Genomic DNA, 18,766 nt, shown 5'->3' on the forward strand with positions numbered 1-18,766 from the left:
GCTCCTTACGCTCCCCAGCAAATTCAGTTTTTCCTTGTAATACAGGCTGGAGCTTGGCGGAATAAATTACTTCACACTTATAATTATAAAAACAAAAGGAAAACAAGCGCAAATGAAGATTTTGCATAATGTATGTAGATGTAATTCACAGCGTGAAGCGCCCAGCCGCGGCCCTCGGCTCCGCTTTGCTTTTAAATGTCAGCCTACGTGAGGAAGGGAAAGATTGTTATTCATGAGGCGGAAAATTATCCCCTGCAAGGGTTTGAAACGCTTCACCTGTCTGCAAAGCAAAAGCGGCGCTAACGAGGTTTGTTGGGGAGCGTTCCTGAAATGCGGAGGTGCCTTTGTTTGGTGAATCTGCAAAAAGACGATGTTTGGTTTTCTCTTATTTAAGCCCCTTTTCATCATTTCTGCGTCTGCTCGCAACCACTTTGGTCTCTTGCATAAAGAAGAGCAGCAGCAAAAGCCTGGCTTTAGCTAAGCCTGGCTTTGGCCAAGCCTAAGGTGATAGCAAATCCTAAGGAGGGAATGACAAGAGCAAATCTACAGCACCAAAACTCTCCGCAATTCCTTCTTTCCCGGGGTTAAGGTCCCTTCTACTGGAAGGATGCGCAATAAAAGACATTTAACCCGCCCCGTTTTAGAGCTGAGAAGTAAAGGAAGGAGAAATCATGTCGTTTCTTGTCTTGACATGTGGTTTTTGGGCCGGTTTTGCCACCGACGCGGTGACCAGCGTCACCCTATTGGGGACCGAACCTCTTGGTATCATGAATTCCCCCAAATGATCCAATCCATCAATTTGGAAGAATTACTGGACCGTTTCCTTCCTCCTCCTCTTCATCTGGGGCTTCATCCACTGGGGCCGAGACAAAGGGACCAAGTTGTCCCTAAATGCATCCACCTCTTAATTGCTTATTGGAATCGCTGGGTAAAGTAAATTCTGCTCTAATTTCTAATGGTGTAATTAAGCCACCAATAATAAACAAATCCCAGATTTTACCAGGTGCATCCCATTTATTGATTTGATCAAGACATCAAACCAAAGGATGCAACTGGAATCTGCGTTTGCCAGGGGAGCTCCCTGATTTTCATATTATACAACCCGCGATATTAAATCGGGGTCTGATTTGATAATGCAAAAAGTCTCGTTGACTGAGCAAGGAGTAAAGACACCCAATGATTGAGTTGGATGCTGGCTCAGGTCTGGGTTTATTTCTCGTTCCGATCGAGGAACTGGATAAAATGATATTGGATGGATCATTTATGACCATGTACACAATAACATTGGGAAACGTGACAAGCGGTGACCAAAGAGAAATAATCGAAATAATAGGAAGACAAGCAAATAGTATTTAAAAAGAAGAGAATAGGGTAGGAATAAAATGTAGTTGCACTAAAACTCTGAGCAAATATTCTTCATCAAGAAGAGGTTTTATATTGGTCAAAGCGAGGGGAGCGTGAGCACCGACATCCCCTCTGTATTAAGGGAGACAAAATATCTCCTGCCAATGGGACCCTCCTGTTAAACTGTTGTTACTTTTCCTCTTTTACGGCCTCTATTTACAATCTTATTTTCTTATTAGGCCTGACAAATGACTTAGGTCTGGCTTAAATCCTTAAATCTCAGCTTGCGCTGAGGATGCTCCAAAGTGCTGCGGATTTGCTTGTTGAACGTAGACACGACCAGACCAACGCTGCTTAAAATAACCGGGGAAACGTATATTTTATATAACTTGCTGTCATCTTTTCATGTTTCTTATCGTATTAGTGCCTATTAAATTATTTAGAGATTCATAGATGTTAAAGTCGGAGATTATTTCCTGCTCTAGATGAAAATTGTCTCTTCCAGAGTGTTGATCTCAGGTTGTGCTGATTGTCTCCGTCTTATATGGACAATATAGACTAAATACGGACAATATAGACTAAATATGGACAATATAGACTAAGTATGGATAATATAGACTAAATGTGGCTAATAGAGGCTAAATGTGGACAATATAGACTAAATGTGGACAATATAGAAACAACACATAGAGACAATACATAGGAATGTGTTTCATCTCATGCGCTCTTTGCCGATTGAATTATCCTCTATAACCAGAGTCTTTTCCCCATTCAGATAACAAGAGATAATAATCCAAGCACTTCTTACCACTTATTTCAATAAAAGGAACTCATTTCATCTCCAAGATGCTTCGGGTCTCAGATCATCCCCGTAGATCTTTGCTGAATCAATTGGAACGTGCGGAAAACGGCAACGAGAACGATGTTGCCCTTGCGTTCCTGTTAATATCATAGAAAAATGGTTTGAAGAACTTGGCTTTGACTTCATGTACACTGAAAAATCAGTTTCTCTGATGTATCGCGCTGCAAACTATTCTGAAATTGGGTATTCACCATGATTCTTTTTCAGCTTTTAAAATCAGCTAGATAAATGATATCTAAAGTTTGTTTTAAGCAGCCATGTGCATCCACTAATGCAACTAAGAGAGGAAGACCCTGCTCTGTATATTAAAATATGCTCTGAAATGCACTTGATGAAACAAAAGCCGGAGGAATTGCGGCATATTCTTGTTTATTTGTGACCGAGTTGACAACAAATAAGTGAATTCGAGTAGCCGGTGTCACCGCGGGGAGCCTGTCGAGTGGCTCTTTAAAGGGCTCCGAACAGGGTTATCAAAAATGGGAATAAATGAGCAGATGCATTTGGTTTCTCGTCTCTCTGGGGGACCTCTGAAGTGCCACCTGCGTTCTTCACAAGGTTGCCATCAGGTTCTAAACGAGGTGTCAAAGCCGCGCTCTTCTTTCCAAAGAGAATAACGTTGGATGCAACCAATTCTTCGACACTAACGGCCGTATTTCCCGTTTCTTTTGTCTTCTCTTGGCTTGCAGTGCCCAGCGCGACGCCGCAGAACGTCTCCTTGGAAGTGGTCAACTCCAGGGTAAGTGGCTGATGACCGCAAATATTTCTATAGATATCCCTATTTTCTGTCACTTTTTCACCTACAAATAGATGGTTCCCTTCCCTTGTCCAGCAAATAACATTAAAATAACCAAAACACCCCAAAAAATGTTTTAGAGGGAAGCAGTGATTTATCGTTTTAATTTCCCAAGAGGCTTCAGCACCACTCGCGTCACTTAAACTCAGCCGAACGAGCAGAAACTGGTCCCCGATTGCACATTAACACCTGTAATAAATGTAACTACGCTATGATTAAATGGAATAACGAGCAGCAGAGCTGGTCCGGGGGGAAAAGGGCCGGGAAATCAATATTGTATTGGTAGGTTATAGGCGCCGCGTGCAGGTAGGTCTGTTGGCATCGCGCTCATTGGCTTTCCGCAAGGTGCGTTTCGTTCTCTTCAACGCTTTGCTCCATAAAAACGTCGACTATTTCTGCGTCTTTCTCTTCTTCTGCTCATTTTCATGCTCTCAAACATAGATTTGGATTTATTTATCATTTTTCCATGCGCCCAGCTCCAGTCACTTAAATTCCTCTTCCACGTCGCGCCCAAAGGGCATCGATGTCTCGGCGCATCTCGTTCCGAACCTTTTGTGTTTACTTGTTCGTGCTTATTCTCCAGGTAAAATGTCACGGAGCAATTGATCACGTTTGGTGACCTTTTGCGCCCATCATTTACATTTAAAGTACTTAGAACAAGAAGCCAGCAAACAAGCTGCAGGGTCCAGTGCTGCGCGGGGTGATGTGCGGATGCTCTTCCCTCAAATATCCTGTTTATTGGTATTTATTGATGGAGGGAGTTTGGATAGATGGGGAAGGGGTGAATGATCTCACCCCATCATCAGAAATTCCAAATCAGAGCAATAAACGGTGGAAATCTTGATAAGAAATTAACTTGCAGATGGATCTTGGGAGATCTGAGACCTTCCAGAGCATCCATCACGATACGGGATATCAGTTCCGTAGACCTTTACACAATAATTGTGTAAAAAAGGTATTCTGAGGGTGTATATATGAAATATGGATCATCATCAATGAGAAAAAGAGATATGGAAGAGCCTGGATTCTTTGGGGCTTGAATAGAGTGTAAGTATTTAAATATTTGGAGCGTGTTCTTGCTTTTCTTGTTGGCAGCGGTCAGAATTAATTTGATCAAACACTCATCTGATTAAAGCAAACCAGATAACTAAGTAACCCTCCTATTTTGCTCTGAGCGGTGCCCAAAGTCTGGCCTTAGCAATTCCTACCATTGTTTAAAATTTTATCTCCAGTTTAATAAGATTTCTCCCTTTCTGCTATTTTTCTTGGGTGGTGGCAGCTCTATTAATTTAATAACATAGCGGGAGATGGGCAAGCGAATGGAAAAGGCTTGGTATGAATGATTATTATCATGATTATTGCTTAATATTGATGGTGTTCAGTGACTGGAGACCTGGCTCAGATCAGAATTGATAACGGCGAGGAATGGGAGAGAAATACGAGTTCCCTGCCAAAATATAAAGGGATTTCACTTTAAAAGTGGCTGAGACAAGTAAATGGGAAATATCACAAGCTAGAAAAGTTCATAGGGCGCTTGCATGGACTTTTAATTAGAGATCAATGATCTAAGAGATTGATTTCTAACTCCTTTTGTTTAAAATTATGCTGCTTTGCTTAAGGAAAAATAACCGTACGATGCTTAAGAGGTGAATAGACTTGTTTTCCAAGGAATATCTCTATTTATCACGTTAAAGCCGTACGCAACTTTATTTCTCTTCCCATTTTAAAACACCGAGAAAACGAAAGAAATAATTGGAATTAAATGTAGAAGCTGAATTCCTTTGGTCTTACTTAGTAGTGGGCGAATTTAATGAGTTAAACACGAGGCTGCGACTTTTCAGGGGGTAGAGCAGGGAGAATTGCTTTGCTTTAGGCCAGGGTTTAATCGTGGCTGGTTTGCTTAAGGCTGAGCTTGACTTTAGGATCAACTCAGATAAGGGCAGGTTGTGGTCGGCCATTCCAATTCTGTTTCTATTCAAATTTTATTCTATTTCTATAACAGAATTAGAATATTCTGTTTCAGTTCTAATTCTGTTTCAGTTCTAATTCTGTTTCGGTTCTGTTTCGGTTCTGTTTCAGTTCTGTTTCTGTTTCTGTTCTTATTCTATTCTATTCTATTCTATTCTATTCTATTCTATTCTATTCTATTCTATTCTATTCTATTCTATTCTATTCTATTCTATTCTATTCTATTCTATTCTATTCTATTCTATTCTATTCTATTCTATTCTGGTTTTCCCTTTCCTTTCCCTTCCCTTCCCTTCCCTTTTTCTTTTCCTGTTCTGATTCTATTCTATTCTATTCTATTTGAGTTCTATTCTAATTCTATTCTGTTCTGTTCTATTTGAATTCTCTTCTGTTCTATTTTAATTCTATTGTCTTCTATTCGAATTCTATTCTAATTCTGTTTGAATTCTGATTCTATTCTGTTTCTAGTCTAATTCTAGTCTATCCTAATCCAGTTCTAATTTTAGTTCTATTCTATTCTGATTCTCTGGTTTAATTATCCCTTATCTTGCCACCCAAGTTGCAAACTGCCCAGGAAAATGACGAGTAGAAGGGGAGAGGAGCCACCTCCATCCCACTGACGGGGAAAACTGAGCTTATACTGTCAAACAAACTGCGTCTTCGGGACCGTTCACAAAAAACCCAATTTCAGTGAGTCAATACGTATGAAAAAGCCAAGAGAGCTCTCAGATAGATATTGGTGTTGTGGCTGTAGGAAGAGATGAGCTGGGAGCTGGAAATTGCGACCGGATTCCTCCTGAAGGAGTCGGTAGCAAAGAAGTAGTTGAAAAGAACCAAAAAGTCACATCAAAACGACTGTCACCGCTATTTAGAGCCGTGTCCTCTAGAAACAATGTATGTAACCTTTAAATCTCTTACTTATGGAGAAGACCACAGTGAAAGAGCTCTTTAACCTTTAAATCTGTTACTTATAGGAAAGGACAGTAACAAGTGCAGAGCTTAACCTTTCAAAAGAGAAAATTTGCCGAAAGCTCGTCGATCGATACCTTCGCATCCTCACTCTTAATTATACACATTTCCGAGACCAAAAGGGTTTGTGGGTCATTCTCTTAGAAAATATCCCTTGAACTAGTCCGACGTATAATTGCGCACTTCAAATGGCGTCACACAAGTACGAAGTTCATCTTTAATGGGCCGAGTGGATTGTGTCGGATTTAAATATCGGCCGCCTCCAACCCCTCGCTGCTGAGCACGTAGAAATTCGCAAAGGTTACGGTGTCAAAACTGGCCAGATAATTCATGATGTTATGGGATTTGATTAAACCTCCTTCAAGGTGATAAATGTTCCGGCCACCTTTCCATTTAAGAGAAATTTAGAGATACTATTAAGCCACTTAATGCACCCCGGGCAACACATGGAGTCGGAGCTCTGGGCAGTTATTTCTTAATGATAACGACTCGGCAGCTCCTGGTTTACCCAGAGACCAATAAAGCAAATTAATGAGCTATGACACTGATTAGTAGAGCTCTGTGTTCCTGGGTATCGTGGAGAGAAACGATAAAAAGACCAAGGAAGGAGAAAGAGAAGGTCAGGAGGAACACGAGCAGATATTATAGAACATTCTGCCCTGCCCGTCACCCAAAGACAAGAGGAAGGAGCTTCTGGGCTTTTATTTTCCATGGTCCATGGTATTTTTTCCATGTCTTTAGAAGGGATAGAAATTATAAAGTAGGAAAAATATTCACCCTACGGACCCTGGAAATTATTGTGGCTGCTCTACTGAGAAGCTCCATATAAGGAAAAAATAAAATATGATGAAATATAATGAAATACAATGAAATAAAATAATAAAATAAAATAAAGTAAAAATAATCTAGAATGATGATTTTCTTCTATATTTCTTCTATACAGGTGTCTCTGGTCACAGGGATGGGTTGTACCAGAGGGACCCGGGTGATGCTGAACCAGCATCTTCTGACGTTTCCCTCTGGGCTCCCATCCATTTGCAGTGTTATTAATGAATATAATTAAGATAATTATTATTTTAGTAATTCTTTACACTCCCTCCTGTGCATCTTCTGAATCTCTTCGTGTTGTTTGGGAGGAGGCTCTTGTGATACAGTCCATAGATACTAAAAGCGCAAAGTATCTTCGTATTGTATTTTATGGTTTTATGTTTGAATTTTACATGTGTGGATGAGATGTAGCTAAGAGTCGTGGCATCGAGAAGGCACTAAATATTAGGAAATAATGATATTCTCTTTTATTATGAGACTTCTAATAATGAGAGGTTCAAAGTTTATCGTTGGTTTAGTATGACACCAAAAATCATCTTTGCCCATGAGCCATGACCGTGTCGTTGGCCATTGCAACCAATGTCTGAAGTGGAAAGAGAGGCTGTTTAATGCCCATTTAACTGGGAAAACTGTGTTTTTATCAGGAAAAACCCCTATTTTTGACCCGCAATATTTCCTTTGAGCAACTTGAATGATGGTTTTCTTGAAAATCTCGTATTTCCACGGTCGGTAAAGCTCCAGCCTTGAGACAGGTTCTTCCATTTCTTGTCGTACAAACCTCCGAGTTCACTCAACCGGTTCCTACTTGGGCTGGAAAAAGGAGCAGAAAATACGATACCTGAGGGAATAAAGAGGATTTAGTTCCTCCTCAACACAACCGTGACTTCCTGAGGCTCTTGGTGTCATCAGAAGTCTCCCCAAAATCACAAAACAAACCCCAGAAATGCCGAGAGACGCGTTTGGATGCTACACGGCGTTCACTTGTTCCAATATTTACTTTTATTCCCTTAAGAGATCCTTCTCCTTTCGCAATTAGGCAGTTAGAGTGACAAAATAATTTATAATCACGGCAAGCAAAGCAGCGCAAATCTGTTCCTAAATATATTTCTCCTTAATTTGATGTGTTGCGGTAAACAGTTTATTCATTTAGAAAGACGTGCCTCGGAAATTACCGGCATCGCGTTAGCCCCGATAAGCACAACTTTGTTTTCAATATCAAACAAAGCGACTGAGCTTTGGAGGGAAAAAATTCAATGTAATACAAAGAAGTGATGGTTTGAGTTGAAAACTGGGACCTGTTAGGTCTAGGTTTTAATCCCAACTGGTTTAGGAGGAGACGTTTAATTCTATGGGTTGGTTCCATCTGTCTATGGCAGTTTCTCTTTCCAAAATGTGGAGCTTGATGGAGTCGTCTTGTATTTAGAAGTCACTTAAGCATCTTTGAATATATTTTGATTTGGCCTTGAATTAAGGATTGAATATTTTGATTTGGCCTTGAATTAGGGATGGAAGCGCGTTCCGGAATTGTGGTGATCTTTCCAAGTTCTTGTTCTCTCTCAGGGCAAAAGGTTATTTATATTATTATTATTATTATATTTATTATTCTTATCTTTATTATCTTTATATTTATATTTATGTTATTATTATATTTATATTATTATATTATTAGGTCTGGTTTGCTCTTCCCATGGTGCGAACTGTGATTTTGTGCCTTTTCAGTCATTGAAAAGCTTCATCAGATAGAAACCAGATTCTAAATGTAACCACCAACTTGTCACCATCCAAATTCTTCCGTAGTGACCTATAGAGAGAGTTTCCATCAGCCTATATATTGCATTTATCATCAGGAAACATCCCATTTCTCGAACGATTCGGAGCAAACAACAAACTTTGCGGGCAGGCAGGAAGACAAATGACTCACTGCAAATAATTCACTCATCTCTCATTCTGGTTCGCTCCATTTTAATTTTGCAGCGCTGCCGGATTTTATTCCACATTGGATGTTGTGTTTTGGGGTTGGTTTTTCTTTTCCTATTTTGCCCTTTAATGCCTTTTCTGTCATTGTTTTGACTGGGGAACATCTTGCAATTAAAAGAAGAAACCGAAAGAACAGCAGGTTGTAAAAGAGCATAACGCTCCTATTACAACCAAAGAGGCAAATAAAACCGAGCATCTCAACATGGGCTAAAACCAGAATAAATCACAGCAGGTTTGCTTTTGGCATCCAGGGCTTTTTGTGGCTTTTGAGCTCTGCTGGGCCACACTGGACAATTTGAGCTACGACGTCAAGGACGAGTCAGATTTGCTCCTTTTGGCAATTTCCCGCTATGGGGAAATTATTGAAAGCTGGAAGGTTAATGGACATGAATTAAAGGGCATTAAACCCCCGTATGGATGCTCTTGGTTGGGTGTAAAGTCGTCACTTAAGAGAAGCATGAGCCACCTTGAAACACTAACTAATAAAGGCCAATTTCTTTCTGAAGGAGCCCAACCGCCCTAGAGTTTGATGGTCTTCAATTCATAGATGGAAATAACAATGATAATCATTCACTCTTGGAAATAATTAGTTTACTTTCCTCTCTCACCAAAGCATCCTATGGATGCTAGAGTGGTCTCCCCTTTTATAAATTGCTTTTCACCGTCCAGACCCTATTATTATTATTATTATTATTATTATTATTATTATTATTATTATTATTATTATTTCAATTTTAGGGGGTCTTGTCTTCAACATCTCCTCCTGCAGCTCTTTACTATTAAACATCCGCAGAGTTTGCGATCCTGAGGCTTTCCCAGTATCACCGATATTATTCTCTGCTCGCTCACACACCCGTTCAATCAATTGCTGTGAACAAACCAAGACAGCAAGGAATTATTGACAATATTTCCAAGGTAATATAGAAACTCCTTAGTTTAGGCTTCCCTTTCATCCCCATGTCCCTAAACACCTTTTAAAGGTTTTTTTTTAAAACACATAACATGCAAATTAACGTCATTTTTTCTAATCACATCTATTTATGTAGATTTCTTTGGCTGGAGTCCAGCGAGTAAAATCGGTGGCCTTGAACGCCCTTATTTCACACAAAAATTGCAGGATCTTATTCAATCCCACCGGTTCGAGGGAGAAATGACTATAATCTTCTAAAATTGGTATTCATAGGAATGACTCCGAAATGATTTCAATTCGATGACGGGATCCGGCAGCCGACCTTTGATGAGCTCCTACGAAAGGGCCGAATTTCCCATTCTGGGGGTTTTTTTGAGAGTGTGGGGGTCACATTTGACTTTGACGATGCAACAACTTGGGGACCAGATTGGAGCGAATCGGTGCAATGAGCGAGAAATGCGGTAAAGCTGGAACTAAAGCGGTTTGGAGCTAAAATGAAACGGTTGCTTTAGGCAGATAACGCGGCGAAACAAATCAGCACAATTCGCCGCTTGATTTCCAAAGGGTTGAGTGGAATATTAAACCCAACTGGTGACCCTGGGTGGGATGCGAGGGTAGAGATGCTGTCGACGCAGCTTCTTGGGGCTACAGTTTGACTTATGGTGGGTGATTATCTGCAAAAATGTGAACAACAGGAGAAATATTGTGCAATAGAAAAGCTTTTTCCTCTTCGGACGCGTAGATTGGTGGTTGAAGTGCAAAGCTCGGCTGAAACAACACGGGCAAAAACAACTGAGTAGTAACTATTAACTTTCCTAAAGTGTTTTTCATCTTCAAAGTGCTTAACAAATTAATCCCCGCAGTTCCCTCCTGGGGTGTTAACACGGTTTCAATTAGTGCTGCCTCAACACCCAACCCCATTAGGATGACGATGCTGTGGACACCAATGGAGGTGGCGGCCGGTGGCTTTTGTCCCATTGCTGCTCTCAAAGAAAGAGCGTGAAAAACCTTCTGATTTGTTTCCACAGGAGCATCCAGTGGGGTTTGGAAACCTCCGTACCCATCAAACATTGTCCTTTGCTCATTCGTGCACCGACGCGTCTAAATAAACAGAGCCAGAACGATGTGATAAGACTTTAAAAAGTCAAAGCCTGATGCAATAGGTTTTCCCGCTGCTGCAACATCTCTTGGAGATATATAACTATTGATATGGGTGGATTACAAAGTACCTCCACATCTTGTAAGGTTCCAAATAAAGGGCTCCAATCCAGCTAAAAGTGGAGCAAAATTGTTAAAGGATTTGCTTAATAAGCATCAAAAAGCACCCAAAATTAGCGGAGCTTAATCCTTCCCAGTCAAGTGGTTAATGTCATCCTTTCCAGAGGAAAGGAAACTCTTAAACATATAAATTAAATTCATTAGTGTTTGCCAAATCAGATTCTCCCAAGTGCTACGTCAGGACTCTGCGGTGTGGCTGAAATTTCATCGAGAAAAATAAAAGGAAATATGTATATATATTAAAAAATATGGGTTAGGTTCTTCTTGAAGGTTTTCCATCCACCTTGGGTGAAGTTGGGTGGGAACAACGACACCGCGTCCCCAAGACCAGCACAACCTCCTGCAACATTTCCAGGTCTTTCTGGGGCAACAAACCGCTAATACCAGAATTTACGCATCTTTTTCACTAAAGGAAAGGAGCATTTTCTGTCTTTCGGTCTTAGAAGCAATTGAAATTTGGAATGGAGATTTTGCGGAGCGGTTCAGCCTTCAGCAGTAATAACGGTAATTCCATCCTACAGGTTTCACCCGCTTCAAAATCCACTTTGGCGGAGGTTTTGCTGCCTTGGCTGAGGGAGACGTTGCTCCTCCAATTATTCCATCAACAGACAGGTTTCTTTTCATCTCCAAAGTCCCATTTTTCCACTCGCTGTCGGTTTCTTTCCATTTGAGCATCGCCGCTCCTCTCCAACATCCCGGCCCAAACTTTAGTGAACTCTCATCCATATTTCTAAGTTTATTTTCAGCTTCTCTTATGTGTTAATGATATTCAGCCTCTCGACAGAAGTTCTCCGAAGTTTACAGCTGTTTAAAACCCTTGTCAGGGCTCCTGTGTTGAGTGCGGAGCTTCAATCTGCTTTTGGTGTCGTAAACCAACATCATTGCACTGAAGTACCAACAGCACTTAGCAATTGGAATTCCACATCTTTTGTTCCTATTGGCTTTGCTTGATGAGTTTTTAGACTTAATTGAGAATCGGGCTTAATTTTAGGAAGCCAATCTCATGGATGCTTGTCAGGGACAAGAGAATTAAGTTGACTGGGTCAAATATGGGGACTTGTCGCACCGCGACTGCTCAGAAGCTGATGAATAAATGGGGAATTTTCCTCCTTTAGGTCTTTTCCAGTTGCTGCTGGTTTCAATATTTCACTGTTTTCAGGTGGCCACCAAGGTAGATGAGACTTGTATGGACCTCAGATTTGGGAAGTTTCATAAATTGTAGAATTCTGACTATTGGAGGATATCGGTCTTGCTGGCGTCTTCCAAAAATATCACTTTGGTGACAATATTTTCATGGAAATCCCTTATTTTTTTATGCTTAGAGACAGCCAAGAGTTGGTGGAAACCAGGCTACGTCTGAGCAAAGAGACAATGATGATTTAATGTATTTATTAGAGGTTTATATCCGCGAGGGCTGAGTGGAAACACCTTGTAGCGCCGGGTGGATTTACACAAACCTTACATAGCTCTTCCTTAGAATTAGAAATATTTTCATCATTTATAGTTTTACTTTTTAATGACAAACCCAAGTGAGGCCGTTGGTTGTGATTCACCCCCGGACCCGCAAACACGGTTTGTAAACCAACACTGAATTCTTCTCCCCAGCATTTTTCTCATTTCCTATTTATTTTGAAGGATGTTATCTAAGCCTCTTATTCAATTTATTGCCAATTACGTTGGGGAAAAAGAAGTAAAACTGTATTAATACAGCCAAATTCAATGAAGTCTGACAGGCGCGTTGCTTCTGAGCATCCCTGATTTAATCACGCCAGCAATTTGCCCGGTGCCGAGTTCGTTAGCTGCCGGTATTCAGTGCAAAATACCTTTGAAAAAAACGCTCATTAATTTCTTTTGACCGAGCTCAATATTTTCTGATGGTTTATTTTTATAAAGAAATATCCCTGGTGCTAATTCCTGCGCTGTAATGCTTGCAAATTCATCCTTTTGTTCCCCGTTCGTATCAGCGCATGGACTAAGCTCAGCCTAAGCGTGGCCTTTCCAATGTGTTGAGTGTTTATTGCAACTTTAGGCCGAGGCTCCGGTGAAACACGAGAAAATGAGCCATCCGAAATTTGGGAACGGCTTTTGTCATAAAAGTTCACCCGTGATGGAATAAACACCAAAGTAATTCATTCCGAGACGCAAGATAATTCGGGCGTCTCTCTCCCTTCGATTTGGTAATGAGTCGTAAGATTTCTGCAGCATCGGCAGAGTTTTTTAATTAGATTTTATTTTTATTGTATTATTTAGTATACATATATATATATATATAAAAAAAGAGACAGCAATGCGTTTCCCTCGTTTTCAATAGCATTTCTTAACATCATATTTTAATTGCCTTTTGTGCGGAGATACGCGCTGGCAATATGTTCTTTTATCATCCGCAAATACATTGGCCCGGTGCCACTGAGTGAAGAAAATCCCCCTTCTGCGGTTTGACAGCAGAGCGCAGAGATTTAGATGCTTTTTGACACTTCCCATAATTATTTTGTTATTACTCTAATGAAGGCTGCATGCAAATTGAAGAACAAAGTCAATGTTGCTCCGTAGCGGTGAAATTCCTCCCGTCCTTCAAGATGGGAATATCAACGTTCGAGGCGCTTTGGGGTGGTTTGGATCATTTACCCTTCGCCTTCTCCTTCGTCACCACTAGATACGTACGATACAAGGTCATGAGATAACGGCAAAGCGGTTGGTTTCCTTGGCTGTATCATCAATTAGTAGCAATAAAAATGAGAGGAGATGTGTTCTCACCTGCAGCCTCATTACACGTGTCCCTCACCTGCTCCCCCAAACAATGCCCAATGCAAAGGAGCGTGCCCAGGAGCTCGCCAAGGGTCCTGAGCTCACCCAACGGACCACAGAAAGACCCCTGAATGCTGGACACATAAGCGTTGCCAAAAGAAAGTGTGGATCTCTTGAGCTTGTGAAGTCTGGGTTGCGAAGTCTAGGCAGAGACTGGCCTAAAACAATGGGAGCGAGGGGGGGTGAAGAAGCATAAATGGTGACTCCAGAATGGACACCATTGAAGATCTTCGCACCAGAGGATCCCGACCCACGCCGGAGGACCGGCCGGACTCCACGGGACCGGAGACCAGAGGGACACCTTGGGAACTCAACTGGTGATAAACGCAACCTCATTTCTCATCTTTACCTTTACTTTTCCCCTTTTCTTTCCCATTTCTTTTCTTACTCTCTATCGCGTGCCGCTTTACGGGCAAATTAATCAAGTAACACTGCTTGATTGAATCATAACCCCTTGGCATTTTGGTCGCCTTAATTTTGCGCTCTGAGATCAAAGTAAAAGAACCATCATGAGTCCATCGCCGAAGGGACCGTGACAGCTGGCGATCCTCATCTCTTGCAAAAACGGAATGTTTTTGAGATGCCGTATGGACGTCGCGTGTGTCAGACTCAAGGGATTCGTTGATGCGATTTTCCATTTCTTAAACTCCGGGGTGCTCATAGAAGCAGACAAAATGATTTTAGTGATCGGCGCTGCTGGGGAGCGACGGGTGGATACGGAGACGTCGCGTGTTGTTAACGTCAACAGCTCGCGATGGGGAAGACAGTCGAAACGCGTCTGTTACGACTTATTTTCCCTAAAGCTACTGGGTGTATTATACAAAGCAAGTATCTGCAGTGGAAATCCGAGGCCTAGCAGAGCTGCAGGCATTTTTTTATGCACCCTTATTGAAAAATAATGGGTACATCTTGGAAAAAACAATCCAAGGAGCCATAGTAATTCCACGACTACAGAAATGTGGCCGGATCCGCTCGAGTCGCAAAAATGAGCAAGATGTTGGGGTCGGAAAGCTGCGGATTCACAAATTTACTTGCAGATGAAGACACAGGGACCGAATCGCAGTCATTAGGCAACCAGCCAAACTTCGTTAGCGTCCAGGTTGGTGGGACTTGTTGGGAAGCTCCCATCCTAGAGACAAATTTCTTCTCCAAGGTCTGAGGTGGCCTTGGATGTCTTCTCTACCCCAAAATGTTTCCTCAGATGCAATAACAAGTGGTTGCAGTAAATAATGTATAGCTTACAGCGACGTACAAGCTGGCTGTGCTCAGATTACAAATACCCTGGTTTAAATATACTCCTTTTGCTTTTTTAATAATTAAATGGGAATGGTTTGTATCCCCTCACGTTTTCTTGTGAGCCTGTGGGCTGGCGGTGTAGCCACAGCACATGGTTCCACATGGACAAACATCCGACACGGTGGTTTTACTCATCAAAAAATGCCTGAAAAATAGCTCTGTGTTCATAGAGACTTTTTCTTTGCTGCTTTATCCATTGTTTTTTCTTTAATTCGTAAACTAAACAAGTTTAGGAATGGTGCCGATTCGGCAAAATGCGGATTTATCACATAGAATTAAGGTGCCGAAATGCAGCTGAGAATGTGCCGAGTTCCTTCGTAGCTCTTCTCTTTGCTGGGCCCAACTCAAGTTGGGACATTTCTCTTGCATTTTGGGGTAATATTTGCCTTCGTGATACAATATTGTTTGTTTCTATGTGTATTTGCACCTTCAGCCAGACACTGTGATGATTCCATGTCTTATCTCGGTCAGTGGGGTCTTGTCCGAAGACTTTCAGGTAGCTGATAACAAAGCAGAAAAGCAAGAGGTGAGTCCAAAATTGGGGCAAAGCTGGGAAAAAATGTACATTAGTGCAATTCAATCTTCTGTACCCACAAAAGGGCTGGTCCTGCAGTGGGGGCAACTTGGGTGATGGCCTCGGTTGCCCCATTTGTGTCATTTCTACCTTGTTTTTCCCTTGGATGGACGAACTGGGAGGACAGGGTGGACGTATCTCCTTGGTGCCGTCTCCTCCGTGCGTAGCATCACACCACCGTTAATTCCGTATTGATTTGGCATTCCAGAAGAGAACCAGGTGTTCTCTCGGCTCTCACAAGCTGCGTTGTGCATGTTTTATGTCTCTATTCCAGCCCAGTGGTTCGTCCGTCAGGTTTTGTGCCTGTGATTAAAAACCATCGCTCGGTTCTGCTGGTACAGTAGAAAACACCGCTTGAAATATTCTCTCATTTCTCCTCGGCTGCTCGTGTAACTGGAACGAATGGTGCAGGTTCCCAGCTCGTCGCTGGGGTCAGTGCTGACCTGACTCAGCTCCTGCTATTAATTTAGGTGATATTATGATCCCACTGCCTTGGATTGCGGTGAAGGAGGCAGGTTACCCCTTAGTAATAAACTAATTGTCGTCTGGCTCTGCCCATAAGCTCTATAATCTTATTAGTGTTTCAGCGCGGACCAGAAGGCCAGAAATGAAACGATCACATCTTGCAATTGGACATTCCTCATACCCCAGCGATTGGAAAAGATCGGGCAGCGGCAGTAAAAACGTGGCCATGTCGTTTTATTGTAGTTTCGCTGTAGCATTTTAATTGCTAGTATGGCAGATAATTTTTGCCTTTAAACGAAGAAAATTGTGATCTGTAGTAGTGCAAAAAAATTAAGAATACACTTGGCAGGGCAGTATTTATTTGGCATTTTGGTGATGAAGTGAATGCGGCTGGAAGAACGTGGGTCTGAGTTTCACCGAGTGCATCGTAGACGGTTGTTCATGGTCATGGTGAATCAGCCGATGATTTCTGGGTCAAGGTTTCCCCTACAAAACGATTGAAATGAGCGTTGAAAGGAGTCGCCGCGTCCTCTGGTACCGCCGCTAATGCATCGCTGGTCCCAGCAGTCGGTTTTATGGGTTGATACCTCTCTCCCCCACATCCCCCGTGCCACCGTAAAGCATTTAAGTGCCGGTGTTTTCCCGCCGCGGTTGCTGGGGGATTGTTGGAACGTCAGCGCGATATGTCCCGCTGGATATCGCTGTTTGTCTTTCCTGAAACACCCTCCATTTTCCCTCTCTTAATGTTACCCTGCTGCTTCTAGCGATGCCCTTGGGTACCATTGCGAGCGATGCTCTGCCGTTGACATTTATCGTTTGTGTACACTTTATGCTCTTCTCTTCCCCCCCGTATTCGTGTGCTGAGTTCCCCGAGGGACAGATTTTCATTAAAATGGGCAAGGAAAGAGAGAAGTTACATTACTACACACAATTACTGCGCTTGCTGTGATTATTACATGTGTTAATGCAATATATATGCACTCTGGTCATGTACAAATACAGGCTCAAGACCTTGCATGACAAAACAACCTTTGCCTCCAAAATTAGAGCCTGAGGATTTTGTGGTAGTTCAGAATACCTTTCTGCACGGCTGCTATGAAGTTATTTGCAAATTAGCACACATTTGGCATCACTAATAATTATTGCTGTGGTCATTCTGTCTTCTGTTGAATTTCTGACTTCCCAGCTTTTCCATATCTTGAATAATACACAATATTATACATTTTTCTTCCGTTCTAGAGCTCAGTAAAGAGCATCACCAGCACTGGAACGTGATGGTTGGTCAGGGAGTTGATTTTCCTGATATCTCACAGAACACGTAGCGCTGTTGGAGCAGAACGGGCAGTCAAGTCCAGCTTGGGTTCAACAGGCGCGTTGAAGGGGAGCAGGGAAGAGGACACAATAGGCCACATGCAGCATTCTGGGCAAAGAAACCAAGATTTTGGTGCCTGAGGAGATGGGTCAGAAGGGGGGATCTGTGCCTCTCGGGCACCAGGAGTTGAGGCCAAGTTGGTGAAGCCAAAGCTCCAAGAGGTTCTGCTCAAGGCGTTGGCCATGACCCAACCCAACGTTTGGCCTGACGATGCTGATGGAGGAGCCAAAACCAGGACAGCTATCATCACTGGGATCTCTTGTTTCCAAAATCTGGTTTTAACCAGGACTTCTGGCTTAGACCAAATCCTCCAGTTATGGGGAAGGAACCCCTGAAAACAGGTGATGTTGCCACAGGTGTCTCGCTTGACAAATTGACGTGCAAATTGAGATATTGGCAATATTTCAAGAGTTGATGCTCTCACAGCACCTCTGTTAGAACCTCGAGGAGATTTGTTTCATTTGGAGAAGACTCCTTTGTGTTTCAGGCACAGAAATAATTGTTTCCGAGTGATGAAAAGGAGGTACCTGGAGCTCAGTTTCTCCTATGAGAAGTATTATCACAGGCTTGTTGTTTTGGCTCCTGCTGATAAAACTGATTTCTTCTTCAACACAGGCAACTAAAATAAGTATTATACCTAAAAGGTCTCTAAGGTAAATGTTCCCAGAACAAGATTTATATTAAGAACCATCTGTAGCTTTCTTTGAGACGATTATTGGGGGAAAACGAGAAATGAAACTCTATTTCCTACTTGTTTAGATTTTGGAATGTATAGGCAAGATCCATAGAGTTCATTTGGAAAAGGAAAACGAGGTTTGTGCTAAAAAGGAGAGAGGGATGGACGGATGGACGGGACGGACGGATGGATGGATCGATGGAAAATCAAGACCTGAGGTTTCTTTTTGTCTGTTCAGTCACTTTTACGACTTTTTGTCTTAATTATATATAACCTAAGGGTTGGTTTGTTTTTTCTCGTGCGTTGTTTTTCGTATTCCTTGTTGATAATGTGTATATAGCAGTGGGAATCATGTTTCTTGTTAATTTATGTTGCAGAACCGATGAAAGGGGAAGCCATAAATGATTTTTTATGTTGTAAAAAGAACTTTGCCTAATGGGATTGGTGTGTAGGGGGTGAGAGGGTGAATAGAAACCAAAATTGAGGACAAAATTACCTCCCTAAAACCAAAGTATTTATGCTCTAGCAATATTCTCCAGTCTCTTCACATTATTATTTGTAAACTAGGTGGTAGTAGGTGAAAATCAGTTTATATAGATATTTTCCTAGTCATTGGGGCTGAAATTGTGTCTTTGTAATGACCAGATTC

General features: G+C 41.8%; 1 protein-coding gene across 1 annotated transcript in view; it reads left to right on the forward strand.

The window, feature by feature from the left end:
• DCC (DCC netrin 1 receptor) overlaps nt 1-18,766 on the forward strand; it is a 268,160-nt gene that overhangs the window by 178,548 nt on the left and 70,846 nt on the right. The window contains exon 13 of the mRNA XM_082075025.1: nt 2,893-2,942. Coding sequence (XP_081931151.1) covers nt 2,893-2,942 — 50 coding nt within the window. The remainder of the gene's footprint in view (nt 1-2,892; nt 2,943-18,766) is intronic.

The sequence above is a fragment of the Streptopelia decaocto genome, assembly GCF_964273445.1.
Source record: "Streptopelia decaocto genome assembly, chromosome: Z".
Lineage (NCBI taxonomy): Eukaryota > Metazoa > Chordata > Aves > Columbiformes > Columbidae > Streptopelia > Streptopelia decaocto.